Raw genomic sequence first — 17585 nt, forward strand, 5'->3', positions numbered from 1 at the left:
TGGCTTATTTGGTTCAGTTTGAGATCTACTGTGTGTATAGCTAGGTCATTGTGGAAAAACTCACAATTCAGCATTTCAGCACTGACTGAATGGATGACATAAGAATGCCATCAAAACAGATTCCCATCCATTTTCTATATTAGTGAGCAAAATGATTCTGGTGACATGGGGTATGATCTGATAAGATGTCCTTTCACAAAAGACATCTCCGTTAAGGTCATAATAGTAGTGCCATCTTCTTCAGATGTTCTTATTATCGCCTATTGTGATAGGGGCGGGAATTAAATGGGGGCAAATGCAGTGATTGGCTATGATAACCCCCCTCGCTCACGCTACTTCCGTTTTGTCTGTGTGCGCAGGCCCAGTGACCTCTCTCTGATATTTTATTTACTCCTCAAATCCAAGATGGCCACCTTGAATGTCTCGATCCCATAGCAATTGAGGATGCAAGTAGCTACCGAAAAAACAACTTTTCCCCGACCATCTCATCCCCTGAAAATCAGTTCGAATGGTGCGGACGACCCCCTTACATCTTATTAGCCACTAAATAGACATTGCATTTTCGCGCAAACCCATTCAATTCGCAAATTTGAAGTAGTTTCGCGAAGTAGCTCGCGCTGTCGCTGTCTGTCCGAAGCGAGGTTCAGACAGGCAGCACATCCAAATGGCCGAACCGAGAAAAGTACAATTTGTCACCCTCTCGGCCTTCGCTGCGGGATCAGCCACGGAGACTAGGAAACGCCGGTTGGAGGATGACGAGGCCGACATCGACTTGGATGCGGATGGTGAGGTCGAAACGAAAGCGTCCGGGGCAGATGGTGGCGGTGGGCTTTTCGGCAAAACTAGTAGTGACAAGGACAACGCTGAAGGAAAACGGATTACCGTGCGGTTGAACCTATCTCTGTCTGAGCCCAGCGATCAATCGTCGGCCGAGTTTAACTACAGCGAACTCATCCAAAACATCCAGGTATGACTCCTTCTGTTTGGTCAAGAAAGACATGGATCAACACCAGTTGATTTTATTAACTTGGTTAATGGGGACTTGTTATAAGATAGGATATGAACGTGGGTGTATCTTGTCTTTCCACGGACTAGCGTGGTCGGTGGGAGGAGAAAATTACCAGTCATGGACTTCACACAAAAGACCCTAACTCAGCCATTCATTAAGCCATTCACTCAAATCACTTGGTACTCAACTCGAACGGCACGTCAAGATTACAGTTGTAGGCACTCCTTATGCACATGCAGTGATAAAGGTTGTCTGGCGCTACCTGTTTCCAATTCTTGTTAACTTGGCAACTCTCTTGTTAGTTTACACCAGTCATACAGCCATTAATATGGCACGTAGAAGTGCCCCAGTTGAGTTTAGCCTCCTATGGGTGACATATAGAAGATCAGTCAGTGCTGAATAGATGGAGTAGGTTTGGAAGTACCTGGATGTTGCCTACAGGGAGTTGTGTAAAATATCGGTGTTATGTTATCAAGACACTCAGTGTTGTGTACAGACATCATTGCACGGTACAGTAGTTTACTATTTTTTTGTTACATATTTGCATAGCAATTATGCTGAGTATATAGTGGGGCAAAAAAGTATTTAGTCAGCCACCAATTGTGCAAGTTCTCCCACTTAAAAAGATGAGAGCCCTGTAATTTTCATCATAGGTACACTTCGACTATGACAGACAAAATGAGGGGGAAAAATCCAGAAAATCACATTGTATGATTTTTAATGAATTTATTTGCAAATTATGGTGGAAAATAAGTATTTGGTCACATACAAACAAGCAAGATTTCTGGCTCTCACAGACCTGTAACTTCTTCTTTAAGAGGCTTCTCTGTCCTCCACTCGTTACTTGTATTAATGGCACCTGTTTGAACTTGTTATCAGTATAAAAGACACCTGTCCACAATCTCAAACAGTCACACTCCAAACTCCACTATGGCCAAGACCAAAGAGCTGTCAAAGGACACCAGAAACAAAATTGTAGACCTGCACCAGGCTAGGAAGACTGAATATGCAATAGGTAATCAGCTTGGTTTGAAGAAATCAACTGTGGGAGCAATTATTAGGAAATGGAAGACATACACGACCACTGATAATCTCCCTCGATCTGGGGCTCCACGCAAGATCTCAACTCGTGGGATCAAAAGGATCACAAGAACGGTGAGCAAAAATCCCAGAACCACACGGGAGGGCCTAGTGAATGACCTGCAGAGAGCTGGGACCAAAGTAACAAAGCCTACCATCAGCAAGGGCATTGAAGATGAAATGTGGCTGGGTCTTTCAGCATGACAATGATCCCAAACACATCGCCCGGGCAATGAAGGAGTGGCTTCGTAAGAAGCATTTCAAGGTCCTGGAGTGGCCTAGCCAGTCTCCAGATCTCAACCCCATAGAAAATCTTTGGAGGGAGTTGAAAGTCCGTGTTGCCCAGCAACAGCCCCAAAACAGCACTGCTCTAGAGGAGATCTGCATGGAGAAATGGGCCAAAATACCAGCAACAGTGTGTGAAAACCTTGTGAAGACTTACAGAAAACATTTGACCTCTGTCATTGCCAACAAAGGGTAAGTATTGAGATAAACCTTTGTTATTGACCAAATACTTATTTTCCACCATCATTTGCAAATAAATTCATAGAAAAATCCTACAATGTGATTTTCTGGATTTTTTTCCCCTAATTTTGTCTGTCATAGTTGAAGTGTACCAATGATGAACATTACAGGCCTCTCATCTTTTTAAGTGGGAGAACTTGCACAATTGGTGGCTGACTAAATACTTTTTTTGCCCCACTGTATAATACATTGTTCTCAAACTTATAATTACAAGTGATACTACAACTTTATAAACCAGCTGTAAATCTAAATACAAATGCTTATTCACCAATGCTATTTGAGCAATATGATTGCATGACAATGTGATTTACATCCGGTACAATAACAACACAATATTATTTGTTACTTTGTTCATTGTTTGTTTATTGTGGGTAGGTCCATTTCTGTTCCAGTAGTTACACTTTTCCTCGCCCATTCCCCCGCTTTCTAGGCAAAAAAGAACACTCCTCCTCCAGCCCCAGCCCCAACTCAGACTCCAACTCTTTTTATCCTGCCTCCTGCCCTTGACCCTAGCGACCCTTTCAACGACGACGAGAGAGAACGACTGCAGGTGGAGGCCCTGGCCAAGAAGTTTGAGAACAAATATGTACGTCATTTTTTGGAGCCGTGGTAAAACCTTGTGCTCTAATAACGCCACTTATAAGATACAAGTTTTAAGATTAGTTTGACTTGTTTTATCCGGTTAATAGCTAGTTGTACTAGTTTATAAACCTGTTTTATCTGGTTATAAGCCATTTTGTTCTCGTTTATGACTACTGGTTATACAGTATGTACATGTGGAAGTATGTATCCTCTGTGACACAGGGCAATGCGAATGCACCAGGAAAGAAGAAGAGGAAGGATAGAATGCAGGATCTGATTGACATCGGCTTCGGCTACGATGAGACCGACCCTTTCATTGACAACTCAGAGGCTGTAAGTATCCCTTTTTTATTTTTGACCTTTTACATCCCTTCATGTGGAGAAGGCATGTTAGGCAGGGTAGCCTAGTGGTTAGAGCGTTGGACTAGTAACCGGAAGGTTGCGAGTTCAAACCCCCGAGCTGACAAGGTACAAATCTGTCGTTCTGCCCCTGAACAGGCAGTTAACCCACTGTTCCCAGGCCGTCATTGAAAATAAGAATTTGTTCTTAACTGACTTGCCTGGTTAAATAAAGGTAAAATAAAAAATAAAAATAAAAATTATAGGTGGAGAAAATAGGAATCTGCTCTATTCTGGCAAACTCCGCTCTGGAGATTTGCTTCCTGTTTGGAGCGTGTCAATCAACCACGGCACCAATTCGCACAACCAATCAACCTCGCCCCATAAACACTAACCTACATTCACCAGAGTGACATGTTGTTGTTGTCAGACACTCATTGAAGTTACTCTGTATTCTGCATCTATGCTCTGAATGTAACGGCTGCCATTTTGTTTTCTGTGACAGTATGACGAGCTGGTCCCGGCCTCCCTGACTACCAAGCTGGGAGGGTTCTACATCAACACGGGCACGCTGCAGTTCAGAGCTGCTTCCGAGTCCGAGGGAGAGGATGGGGGCAAGGATGTCAAACCCAGAGTAAGGGTGGGATACTGGCATGAAGTATTGTATACAGTGAAATTACACTGTATTAGTCAGTTGGTGTCAATTCAGGAAGTAAACAGAAATGATAATTATTTTTAAAATCAATGATAAACTCTGTTAATTTTTGTTTACTTCCTGAATTGACTAGAATAATTGACCCCATCCCTGATGCTTTATTTGTGTTTATCCAACTGGTTGTTTTGGTTTTTCATGAGTTGTGTCTGTGCCTTCCGGTGTTAGCAGGAGCTGAAGGGTGGCGAGGAGCAAGTGATCAAGAGACGAAGGAGGAAAGAAGGAAACAATTTGGAGGAGAAGAAACCCCGGAAGAACAGAGTGCCCAAACCAGGGTAAGATGATAGGATAGTGGGATGGATACATCGCTGCTTCTTGTGCCTGTCAGGCATGTCTGTACCTTCACAGATTGCAATATGAGATAGAATGGTTGCTGAATAATTCTGATTATTTTGTTCTTGCTGTAAGAGCAAATCATCTAAGGGGACATTGTGGTTCTATGCAAATTTCTCAGATAGAACTGAGCATGTTTCTAGAACCATTCCTCAAAATGTCTTGTAATGGTTTTTGAATCCGTTTTCATACCTCCCTGTGTCAAACCCTACCAAATGTGCACTGAAATTGAAATGTATGCACTTCAGCAATACAATAGACGAATTCATCATATACATATATTTTTGTTCATTCCTACCCATGTACAGATATGTCTGACTATGACATGACACACTGTGATGCTCTCTCTGAATGGCCCGTGGGCTTGTGTGACAGGCCAAGTGTCCTTAACAAAGGCTACATTAGCTACGCTCTGATAAGCTGATCACTCCGCTGCCATAAATACTCCTATTCCCAGAAATAGACCAGCGGCTGTTATGAGACTGTTGTTTTCCTTGTATCATATTGAAAAGACATTGCCTTGCTTATAGGTTTCTTGTCTTCAAGATTACACATCATAACTTGCCTCACTATTTTCTCTCTCTTTCCTCTTTCTTCCTTCTCTCACCCTCTCCTCTCTTCCCACTCTCTTTCCCCTCTTCACCCCTCTCTCTTGTCTTTCTGACCCAGAGTGTCGTCTCTGATGAACATCCACCGGCCAGAGAAGAAGAAGAGGAAGAAGCTGATGAAGGACTCGTTGTGCTTGGCAGCCATGTTGCGCCGCTTCACCCGGGAGAAGCAGGAGATGAGGAAGATGAACCCCACCGCGCCCCACTCCGGCGTGGGTAGCTCCGTGGCCAATGCCCCGCGAGCCAACCACCTGCTGGCTAACTCCCACCTGCACGCTAACGCGGCTAACAACGACGTCTCGTTGGCCGAGCTCACCGCGGACCCCACCATGATGTCACTGCTGGGCTCGACAAATGAGAAGGAGCTTCAGGATATTCTGGGTGACCTGGACTTCAGCCTTCTGGACAGCTCGGCTAATCCGCACGTGGCCACGCCCGGGAGAGAGAATGGCCTGATGGGAATTGGAGTTTCAGGGCCGAAGCCCAGTGGGGGCGGGTTAGGGAGGGGGCTGGGGGTTTCAGGGGGTCTCCTACACCCACCTCCGCTCCCTGACGGCCTGCCCGCCCCCCTCATCAAGCGCATCGAGGACCTACGGGCGGTGAGTCACACTGATGGGGCTTTTCCAGTTTATCATAGATTGATTTATTTGATGTTTATGTGATCAACCCTTGATTTAATTGTTGAGTAACTTCCTGGAATTCTGTACAGTTTAAATGTGTGGCAGCCATTTTCTTCAGCCATGATCAAGGTGATATCTCTTAAAATAGTGTTTCAGTTCTTGGAAGATTTGTAATGCATTTCTTGACAGGGTGGTAAAAATGCGAAGAGAGGTTAGAGAGGAGCAGAGCAGAAAGAAAGAGCGGATGAGAGCAAAACACATGAAAGAAAGGTAGACTAGCAACAGACAACTGGTGGCCAAAAGGGAGAGCGAAGAAAGAGAGAGTGACCAATCAAGGATGAGCGAAAACTGGCAAGATGACGGTGCAGCCATTTTGAAACTGACACGGAAGGCTCCTTTTTGCTGTCGTGCGTCTTTCTATGGAAGACGGTATGCTCACCAATCTCTTTTCTTCACAGGCCTCTCGTCAGTTTGATCAAGAGGGAAGGAAGAAATTCTTCACCCTGGATATGAATAACATCCTACTGGAGTGAGTTTGTCATTCTTTTGACACGTTGTACATCTCTCTCCGTCTCCACCCTGAATGTGTCATACTGCTGATATTGGAGTCGATTGTTCATCTCTTTTCCTGTCTTTTTCACCCCCACTCTGTTCTACATTTCTCCCAACATCTTTCTCTCTCGCACGCAAAAATGGTTTTATTCTTTGTCGTCTCTTCTTTATCCCCTTTCCTTGCTTACCAACTTTCTCTCTCCATCCCCCCTTTCTCTCACTCCTGTTAATTCCCTCTGTTGCTCCTCTCCCTTCCCTCCACTCTCTCCTCCTCCCCTCTTCCCCCAGTATTGAGCTGCAGGTGCAGGAGCAGCCGATGGGGCTCCGCGGGGAGGTGTATTCTCACCTGGAAGCGTTTGTGCCCTGCAATAAAGAGGCCCTTCTCAAACGCCTCAGGAAGCTTAGCCTCAACATCCAGGACGACCGTCTGCGTACGCCCCTGTTGAAGCTGAAACTGGCGGTGTGCAGTGTGATGCCCGAGCAGATCCAACGATACAACATGGACTGCATGGTCAAGGCTGCCAAGTAAGAAGATTTACAATACTCCATAGTGTACTGCAGCCATACTCAACAGGCGGATTGTGGTCCTGATGTGGACCCAGAACGGGGTCAATACGGACCGCGGGTCCCGACTTTACATTTGACATTTTTCCACATTTGATGTTGCATTAGGCTGTTTGTCATTCCCTGACAGAGAGCGATTTCGATTTAGTACCTGTCAGAAATGTCCAGTTGATCAAATAGCTCATGTTAAGTAGATGGGTACGCCCAGGGGCCTCGACCCCCATTTAATTTTGTTGAGCAATTCACTCAGGTATCACATGGCAAAATGTGTAGAATTGCAAAAAATTAGCTTTAAAACGGCAACATTTTCTCTCCAACAACAAGAAGGATGTGACCAATTTGAACAGTTTGGGGTTGTTGGGTTTGTTACTATGCTGATAAATGACAAAAATCCATCCTGACCTTTGCCACCTAGGACATTTGAATGACCGGACCTTCTTAAAGAGTAGTTGAGTACCCCTGGTATACTGTAATGCTATATCGCTTATCCATAATGGGTGTTTGGTTATTTTTAGTGCTCTACTCTGCCTGTGTTCATCACTGCTTTCATTTATATGCATCTCTGCCTCTGCAGGTATATATTGAGGTTGTTAGAACATGTTGGTACTGAGGTGTGTGTGTTGGACCCTAGCAGGCAGCAGCCTGGAGAGGGAGAGAAGAACGGATCAGAGGAGGAGGACGAGGGGAAGCCGGGGAAGAGGATGATGGGCCCACGGAAGAAGTTTGTCTGGGACGACAAGCTCAGGTGACGGCCCATCCACTGCCCTCAATCAAATCTTATTTATGAAGCCATTTTTACATCAGCAGTTGTCACAAGTACTTTTATAGTAATCCGGCCTAGACACTAAAGTGAAATTCTCAAGCTAAGTCATACAGGAAGTGGTTGATTTGAAAAGATAATAGATTAGTAAGCTTTCTTAATTTCTCTCTGTCTCTCTGTCTCTCTGTGTGTGTGTGTAGGTCGCTGCTGTGTAACCTGGTGCGTGTGAAGTTGAGCTGCTATGAACTGGAGTCATCTCAGTGCTCTCTCTCCGTGGAGGATTACCTCAAGGCCTTCATGGAGAACGAGGTCAAACCACTATGGCCGAAGGGCTGGATGCAGGCCAGGATGCTGTTCAAGGAGAGCCGTGTTGTACACAGTCACCTCACTGTCAACATGTAAGTTATCTCAACTGTAGGTGGACCTTATAAATAAGTTGGCTTTATAATGGCAATTATACCTTTTATTGTATATATGCCTGATTGACAGATGGAATCCAATTTTATTAGTCGCACATACATATCTCGCAAATGTTATTGCGGGTGTAGCGAAATGCTTGTGTTCCTAGCTCCAACAGTGCAGTAATATCTAACAATGCACAACAATGCACACAAATCTAAAAAGTAAAAGAATGTGATTTAGAAATATTAGGACGAGTAATGTCGGAGTCCGTAGTATAAATATACAGTGCCTTCGGAAAGTATTCAGACCCCTTGACTTTTTCCACATTTTGTTACGTTACAGTCGTATTCTAAAATTGATGAAATACAATTTTTTCCTCATCAATCTACACACAATACCCCATAATGACAAAGCCTAAATAGGTTTTTAGAATCTTTTGCAAATGTATTCAAAATAGAAAAACATAAATACCTTATTTAGTATTCAGACCCTTTGCTATGAGACTCGAAATTGAGCTCAGGTGCATCCTGTTTCTATTGATCATTCTTGAGATGTTTCTACAACTTGTTTGGAGTCCACCTGTAGTAAATTCAATTGATTGTACATGATTTGGAAAGGCACAGTTGACAGAGCAAAAACCAAGCACTGAGGTCAAAGGAATTGTCCGTAGAGCTCCGAGACAGGATTGTGTCGAGGCACAGATCTGAGGAAGGATACCAAAAAATGTCTTCAGCATTGAAGGTCCCCAAGAACACAGAGGCCTCCATCATTCTTAAATGGAAGAAGTTTGGAACCACCAAGAGTCTGCCTAGAGCTGGCCGCCCAGCCAAACTGAGCAATCAGGGGAGAAAGACCTTGGTCAGGGAGGTGACCAAGAACCCGATGGTCACACTGACAAAGCTCCAGAGTTCCTCTATGGAGATGGGAGAACCTTTCAGAAGGACAACCATCTCTGTGGCCAGACAGAAGCCACGCCTCAGTAAAAGTCACATGACCACCCCCTTGGAGTTTGCCAAAAGGCACCTAAAGACTCTCAGACCATGAGAAACAAGATTGAACTATTTGGCCTGAATGCCAAATGTCACATCTGGAAGGAACCTGGCACCATCCCTACAGTGAAGCATGGTGGTGGCAGCATCATGCAGTGGGGATGTTTTTAAGCATCAGGAACTGGGAGACTAGTCAGGGTCAAGGGAAAGATGAACGGAGCAAAGAGATCCTTGATGAAAACCTGCTACAGAGTGCTCAGGATCTCAGACTGGGGCGAAGGTTCACCTTCCAACAGGATCTGCAGAGAAGAATGGGAGAAACTTCCCAAATACAGGTGTGTCAAGCTTCTAGTTTCATACCCAAGAAGACTAGAGGCTGTAATCACTACCAAAGGTGCTTCAACAAAGTCCTGAGTAAAGGGTATGAATACTTATGTAAATGTTATTTCCCTTTACCTGTTTTTGCTTTGTGATAATGGGGTAGATTGTCTGTAGATTGATGAAGGGAAAAAACGATTAAATACATTTTAGAATAAGGCTGTAATGTAACAAAATGCGGAAAAAGTCAAGGGGTCTGACTACTTTCCATGTGTGTGTGTATATTTTATATATATATATATATATATACACATACATACATACATACATACACACATATGTTTGTTTTCATCAAGGATCTCTTTGCGCCATTCATCTTTCTCTCGATCCTGACTAGTATACACACACACACACACACAGAGTATGTGATGGGATGTATAGACTAAATGGATAGAAGATGTACAGTATTGATTGATTGACAGATGGATTAGCATTCCTGTGCGGATGTTAACTTAACACACCATTGGTTTCTCTGTCCAGGGCCAAGAAAAGGATGGTCCCCACCCCCAGGGCTAAAGCAAAGGTCAGTGAAATCTCTTCACTCTCAACTGACGTTTGTAACCTTTTCTACAAGATGGTTATTTGGTATTACTTGCGGTGCCATGTGTTCTGATGCGGGGCTAATGCTAACCTTTGTCCTTTCCCTGTATTCCAGGAGGGCCAATGGATCCAGCAGAGGCCCAATCTCCCCACCGCCACCACCCCTTCTCTCCCCCACGTCCCCTCCACCCCCTCCGTCATCCAGGCCCGCCGGACCTCCTCATCCCCCTCGGAGCCCATCTGCCTGTCCGACTCGCTGGACGAGGACCTCCGCGCCCCCTCCCTGGATTCCGTCTCCCACGCCCTCGCCTTCCTCAGCCAAGCCGCCAAGGGCCTGGGTCCCCACGGCAGCGTCACTGACCTCACCCTCACCTCCCCCCTCTCCCCCCCGCCTCTCCAGATCCCCAACTCCTCCCCCCCCTCCATCACCCCTCACTACTCGCCCTCGTCTTCCCTACTCACCTCACATTCTCTTTCCAAGATAAACGCCAACTCATCGACGATGCTGACGATGCCATCGATGGCCAACATTAAGACCACGCTATCTACCTCTCCCTCCACTTCCACGGCGTCGTCGGCTCGCATGCAGCTCACGGGGGCCACGTTGGTGTCTCGTGGCGCCGACGGAGTGTACGGCGTGATGAAAGGGGCAGGCTCTATGGGACAGACTCAGAGACACAATGTCAGCATGGCGACCGCCACACACAGGCAAGGGTGCATGACTGGAGGGAGTAAGCTCCACCCACCGTCGTCCCCCTCCCCGCCCACCAAGCAGCGGCCCCCTCCCACAGCCTCTCCGCTCCTGCCCCCCCATCAGAAGGTCGCCCTGGGCATGGGGGTGGCAATACCAGGACTGGGGAAGAGCAGTGTCAAAGCCACCAGCAGCAGTAACGGTGGTGCCATGATGAGCAACATGCCCTCCCCCTCCCCCCAGTCCCGTGCCACCAACTCCCACTCACACCCCCAGCAGCTCAACTCCAAGAGCCCTCAGCAGCTCAACTCCAAGAGCCCCCAGCAACCCTCCTACCTCACCTCCACGGTGGGCTCCTCACCCTCCCAGTCCCCCTCCCACCACCAGGGCAAATCCAAGCCCCACCACCAGTCCAACTTCATCACCCCCATGCAGGCAACCCTCACCAAGTCCTCCCACAGCAACAACTCCTCCCCCATCATCAAGCTCACCCCTCGCCCCCCTGCCCCCACCCCTCCTCCCATCTCCTCCCCTTCCTCCTCCTCTTCCAACCTCCTCTCTCACTCTCAAATGATCTCTAGCCCTCTCCAGTACCAGTCCCCCAAGACTGCCGGCTTCCGCCCCCCATTTAGTGTCCAAGGTGGGGGTCAGGTGAAGTCGGGCCAGGGCAGTTATAGCTTCGCGGGGAGCCAGAAGGCTCCGTCTGTCATTAGCAGTAGTAGCATTAGCAGCGCTACCTCCAACAGCAGCCCCATGCGCATGTCACCCGTCACCAGTCGCCCGGACAACAGCCCCTCCCCCTCCGGCACAGTCTCGACCAGTCACGGACAGAGACAGAGGACCGTGGGCGGAGCCAAGGCTGTAGGCAGTCGGGTGCCCACGGCAACCATGGCCACACCCTCCGTCACCTCACACCTGACGCAGGTGAGTCAGCCAATCACATGCGACCAGAAAGTGCCAAGAAGTGTGAAAAACAGGATCAAGAGAAGCACCTCTTACATACTGACTGCATTTTTCTCGCCTGAGTTTTGAGTCTGTTTTGCAAAGGCTTGGCCACATCGTCAGAACAGAAGAGAAAGGAAGAGATTGTGTCAGGCACTTTATGTCACTAAGTTGAGTCACCTGATCCCTTTTCTCTTTCTCCCTCCCCCTTCCCCCTAGGTGTCAGCTGGCAGTCCCCTCCTGGGCGGGCCACTTGGCTTTGGGATGCTGGGGGGGCTAGTGCCTGTCTCACTGCCCTTCCAGTTCCCATCGCTGCTCAACTTCACTCCTCCTGGTGCCCCAGGGGTCAGCGGCCTGGGCACGGGCGCCAACTCAGGATACAGCCTCTCACAGAGCGACTTAATGGGTGAGTAATTGGCAACCGGTGCCCAACTGGCTGTGGCTCCACAAGACTGTGATCTTTCAAAGCACCGGGCATGCAAATTTGTAGGAGCAAAAATATAGCATTTGTTCTCTCTGTTCTCTACGGTTCAGTAAAACTTTTAGGGCTCTTAATACCACTGAGAAAGTCTGTACTGTACATCATGATGTGGTAAAAGTCTTTACATAATTTACTACTTCATTAGTATGACATTTTATCGGATGAATTTGATCAAATGACAAAGAAAATCCGTGTTTATTAAGATGGCAAAATATATGGAGCCGCAGTTAGATTTGTTTGTGGTCCCTTGAGATTCATCTAGTCTTAGTTTGTGTTACTCATGGTCAGTGTTGTGGTGTGCAGTGTGTGTGCTGTGGATCCACACTGAAGTATTATCAGTTCTAATGTGCCTATGCTAAAGGTTTCTCACTGTAACCCTCTTGCCCCGCCCGTCTCGTTTTCTCATCCAATCCCTCACTCCTTCTCCCCCACCGTCCATCCATCCATCCTCCCCTTTATCTGCCCTCATTTTTATCTTTTACTCAAATTCTACTTTCATCTTTTAATGTTCCTTTTCGCACCTTTATTCTCCTCAACCCCTTCCCCCTCTCCATTCTTCCCTTTTTTTTAACCTCACTCTTTCTTCCTCTCGTCTGTCCACCCCTCCCTCCATCTCTCCTCAGATCTGTATAAAAGTCTCCAGTCAGGGTCACAGGCTGCTCTACCTCCTCACTTGCAGCTTGCTTTCTCAGGTAAACTTCACACCTCCTCCTCCAGTACTTCTCCCCCTCCTCCCTTACCTCCCTCCTCCTCTTCCCTTCCTCCATTTGTGTTGTTGTTCCCTGCGTCATGTTGATATCGCTCACTCACCGTTTGGCTGTAAATTCTTCTTTCCCAACCTGTCTGCATGCTTCAATGTTAGCGGTGATCTGCATGCCCGTGTTACTGCATGACTAGGTTAACACTAAGCACGTGTCTTGTCTGTCGATGAAGCATCTCCTCCCTGTGTGTTCAGTATTTTTCTGCATCATGTATTTACACATGATGTAACAAATTATTTTAACCCCCCCCCCACCTCAGATGCGAACCAAAGCCAGGGTGGCGACATGAAGAGGAAGTCCCACTGACCAATAGAGACGGAGGACAGAGAGTGACATCGAGACGTCCACTAGGATCACTTTGATTGGACAGATGGACACAATGATGTAATAATACAGGGGGGAGGAGCCTTCTTCCCTCAATATGGACCTGAAGAATCGATTACCCCTCACCATGACGATTTATGAATTTAATTTAACTGTATTTTTATGATTACGGGGTATAAAATGGACCTGGGGTGAATGATAATGATTTTTTTTTCCTTACATTTTTTTTCTTGTCAACATGTTTACATGACCGACCTTTATCACTGTGGAATGAGGACAGGGTCGTATTCATTAGGCTCCAAACGTAGAAAAACAAATACAGAAACAAGGAAGGACTGCCTGAACACTGGTTTTCGTTTAAAAATAGTTTTGCTATATTGTGCACCAACGGAGCGCACATACCGCAACGAATGTCGATCTATTTGCCGTTTGTTCGGCGCGGTCTGTTTCACGGACCACCCCACCGGTGAGGGTTTGATTGCTGACGTTTTCGCTGAATTCTACATTTAGAATCAGTTTGCAAATTATGGCTGGCACTCTGTTCAGAGGTGCAAAGTACTCTCGACCTGCAAACGCTACCAGTGTGTCCGTTCCGTAATGAAAACCACCCAGGAGAGGGAGCACGCTGTTAGCTAAGTCATTTAATTTGAATTTAAGTCTGTTTTTATTTTTTCTCGTCTAAAGCAGATTTGAGTATAAATTATTTTTTGGTCGTTGTCTTGACTGTCTGAGGAAGGTAGTTGTTAACTTGTCTCCGATGTGAGATGCCGTGTCCATAGAGTGTTTTTAAGTCGCCTCTGCTCCCCACAACTGACTGTTAAGGTAGTATAGCTAATATAAAAATTGCTAAATTATTTGTAATTTACACAGGGATAAAAAAATATTTAGAGGTATGAGTGTGCCCGGTGAGATTGTGTGTGTGTGTTTGTACGTACACAACCTACATATATTATTATATATTGTATTTTCTTTCCAGGTCAGTCTGCTGTGTGTGTGCAAATTGCATACCCCCTTTTCTCTGTTGTGTGTGTGTGTTTGAGAGAGTGAATATTCCCCTCTTGCTCAGCGTGTCTTTGGTGCTGTATAATCACACTGGACCTTTTCTGGAGAAAAAACTTGAACTGTAAAAGCTAGACTCTTTTGGAAAGAGGAGTGGAGCGTGAGAGAGGGGACAGAGATGTGAGATTGTAGCCTACTTGAACTTTTTTTTATTTTATTGTAATTAATTTACTTTGTAAAAAAAACTATCAACTCAAAACACTCAACTCAATATGACAAAACGCCTTAGTTTGTAAGTTTCATTAAAGAACTATGCAGGACTATAAATGCTTCAATGCAAAAGTGCAAGTCGTCGCTTGGCTTTCAACCTCTTACTCAGCTGTCAATGTATTTTTGGAAGTTGCGAATGTTTGTGTGTATGTCTGAGTCCTTTTTCTCATCTAAAGAACTCTCCCTTCTCACCTGCTGAATACCTCTAGAAATTGTTCTTCCTTACTCTCTTCCTATATCTGGGAAGATCTCAATAGCATACTCCTCACTTCCTCTCTCCTAGTCTTCTCAAAACCCATTGGGGGAGAAAGTCAGAGGGGAGGGACCTCTGGCTTTCTTGCCTCTGTCCATCTCTTATCATCCTTCATCCCTCCTTCCAATGTCAGTATGAATGTCGACCAACTGCACCAAGGATGGCGCCAAAGATGAGTTTCCTAGCATGTAGATGGGGTGCCTTGGTCAGTGTGTGTGTGTGTGTTCTTATCAACATTCTCTTTGAAATGTACCCATGAGTGTTGTCCGTCTGTGGTCTGTCAGGATGTCATGGTGAAAAGTTGTTTCTTTCTGTGACGAGCAGGAGGTGACATTTTAAAGCTTTTGTGCTTTTGGGGCGGGTAAAGATTACATTTCATGTTAACTGGTTACTTAATTCGGTCTCTTTTGTAGATTATTTTTGTGTGTCGATTTATGGAATAAAATACAGTTGGTTTTCAATAGGGCCTGAGTAATTTCTTTGTGCTCCCTTTCTTCCGTCCTCCATTGTGACAGCTGTCTACTCTATCTGTATATCGGATTTGAAAGACAATGTTCCCGCCTTAACATGCTGACCAGACCGGACACGTCGCGTGCGCGACCGTCGCAAAATAAATGTAGAAATCCATGTTATTCAATTATTGCACCCACACTGCTCGCGCGCGCCAACGAGCGACTGCGACGCCAAGGGCTAAAATAGAACTCATTCCTATTTCTGAAGCAGATCGCGCTGCAAGTCCTGCCTCTCCCATCTCCTCATTGGTTTGCAGAAGCAGGTGATTGAAAGACGAACTGTTTTGCCGGTAGTCGTGGTAATACAATGAAAGTTTAGATGGATCACCATATAAATTAAACTATGAAAAAGTCTGGAAGGAGGAGAGGTGACTAGAAACGATTCGGTTGGCCGTTTTATGTGTGGATTAATTGTCGGAGTAGAGGTCCTTGTGCATTTCAGGTAAAATGTTTATATGTTAACAAATTAGCTATCAACAGCAAGCTAGCTAAATAGGACAAATGAACGTTACCTAGCAAGCTAAATTGCCATACATGTTAATGCTTTTCGACCTGTCCCCAAATAAATGTCATTGGTTCAGAGTTTGTTTTGATATTTTAACCTGCTGTCGTGATCGCGTTTGGTGTGGAGGGGCAAAATAAATGTATGCACGATAGGGCATGCGCGCAGCCGGTTTGGGTTCCGTGTTAGAGGTAATTTCCGATTGTCAGCTCGAATGGAATTTACCTTAACATTTCTAGCACGCAAACGCTCTTTATTTAGCCTTTCTTTAACTAGGCAAGCCAGTTAAGAACAAATTCTTATTTACAATTTACAATTCTTATTTACAATGATGGCCTACCCCAGCCAAATCCGGACGACGCTGGACCAATTGTGAGCCAACCTATGGGACTCCCAATCACTGCCTGATGTGATACAGCCTGGATTCGAACCAGGGACGTGACACCTCTTGCACTGAGATGCAGTGCCTTAGACTGCTGCTCCATTCGGGAGCCACAAGTGAAACAAGGCACTCGGGAGCCTTAAGATGTGGCAATTCATTTTTTTCATACGTTTGTCATAAATCCATGTTTTGTACAGTCCCTCAATTATGTCAACATTCGTGTTCACCTTCTGTACCCTGGAAAGGTCAGAGCTCGATTCAATCCATAAGGTTTAAGATCCGTGCCACAATGCGGTTGAAATGTAAAGGTAATTTCCTATTGAGTGGATGTCACCGGTGTGAATTCACTACTGTGAATGTAGTCTCCTGCAAATGCGTAGACATTGCCTTTAAACCTCAACCGCGCTATATCCCGAATCAAGCCCTTACTGTCAAATTACATAATTACACACGTTGCTCTTTGACCTTTCTCACCCATGCTGGTGTTTCCCAGGTAACAACAGACCCTAGCTTTGTGGAAGGCTCTGGAGTTTTCCCAGTTCTTGGCCCGGTTTGGATTCTTTAAAAAGTGCATCCTTTGTTCCTCCCTTAAAGTAACTGATTAGAAATGACTGGACGGGTGAAAGCCATGTGGTAGAGCCCTTCAGCTCACCTGCCCAGGACACCCACTCAGATTGAGCAACAACAAAAGAAATCTGCTCTTGTCAAATGTTCCAAACAGGACATAGTCTTTTTACCTAAATATGCAAATACCAACAGATAGAATTCATAGCAAGCAGTGCATTGGGTTAGTCAGATTTGATTAAATATAACAGAACAGATTACCTGGATTGACATTCACTCTCACTGGATGGGTTGCCAAAAAGAACTAACAAAGCCACACCCCAATAATCCATGAATATAACTGCATTGAGCCATTTGCCACTGTGCTTCTATTGCTATAATCACCATGCTACTGCCTATTTCATTTGTTCATTTAGCAAACAAGCCAACTCATAATCCAGTACCTTTATCAATCAACACCTATATTTTAGCTGTAATCCACTCTAAAAATGCAACATTTTCTCTCGGGCTCATGGCAAAATATGTACAATAGCATGAGATGAGCTATACAACAGCACATTTTCCTCTGCCCGATGGCAAAATTTCAGGAAGTTAGCTACCCAAATTGATGCAGGCCCACCTGACAAGTTTCTGGCTACGCCAATGATGTTGCCCCCCAGCTGGTGGCGAGTATAACATTTGGGTTGCCATCTGAAGCAGGTCCCTGGTTCAAATCACAGAGTAGCTTTTGTTTTCTAACTATTCTCAACCCCTTACTGAATTTAGATCACTTCCCTAAAACAACCCATCATATATGTCCATGCCCTTCAGGTGTAGCTACCCACTGTGCTCTCCAATTTGGGGAGAGAAACCTGCATGACTGAATTGAAAGTCTCTAGGGGCTCCTCCACTCAGAACAAACTGGAATCATA

At 45.6% G+C, this 17585-nt stretch overlaps 1 protein-coding gene across 4 annotated transcripts; it reads left to right on the forward strand.

The window, feature by feature from the left end:
• Window positions 1-380: 380 nt before the first annotated feature.
• Window positions 381-15175, forward strand: LOC110485799 (ubinuclein-2). 4 transcript variants are annotated; one of them, XM_036940449.1, is made up of 15 exons: window positions 382-967; window positions 3045-3200; window positions 3419-3529; window positions 4041-4175; window positions 4419-4522; window positions 5250-5787; window positions 6267-6337; window positions 6649-6885; window positions 7556-7669; window positions 7885-8082; window positions 9934-9976; window positions 10109-11608; window positions 11846-12032; window positions 12731-12799; window positions 13128-15175. In XM_036940449.1, the coding sequence occupies exons 1-15, from the start codon at window positions 665-667 to the stop codon at window positions 13172-13174; spliced, it is 3813 nt and encodes a 1270-aa protein (XP_036796344.1). In that variant the 5' UTR covers window positions 382-664; the 3' UTR covers window positions 13175-15175. The 4 variants fall into 4 exon arrangements, with proteins under 4 accessions (XP_036796348.1, XP_036796344.1, XP_036796345.1 ...); XM_036940450.1 differs by having other exon boundaries at window positions 4041-4169; window positions 4416-4522; XM_036940451.1 differs by having other exon boundaries at window positions 4041-4169.
• The last annotated feature ends 2410 nt before the right edge of the window (window positions 15176-17585 follow it).

This window comes from Oncorhynchus mykiss, chromosome 13 (genome assembly GCF_013265735.2).
Source record: "Oncorhynchus mykiss isolate Arlee chromosome 13, USDA_OmykA_1.1, whole genome shotgun sequence".
Taxonomy (NCBI): Eukaryota; Metazoa; Chordata; class Actinopteri; order Salmoniformes; family Salmonidae; genus Oncorhynchus; species Oncorhynchus mykiss.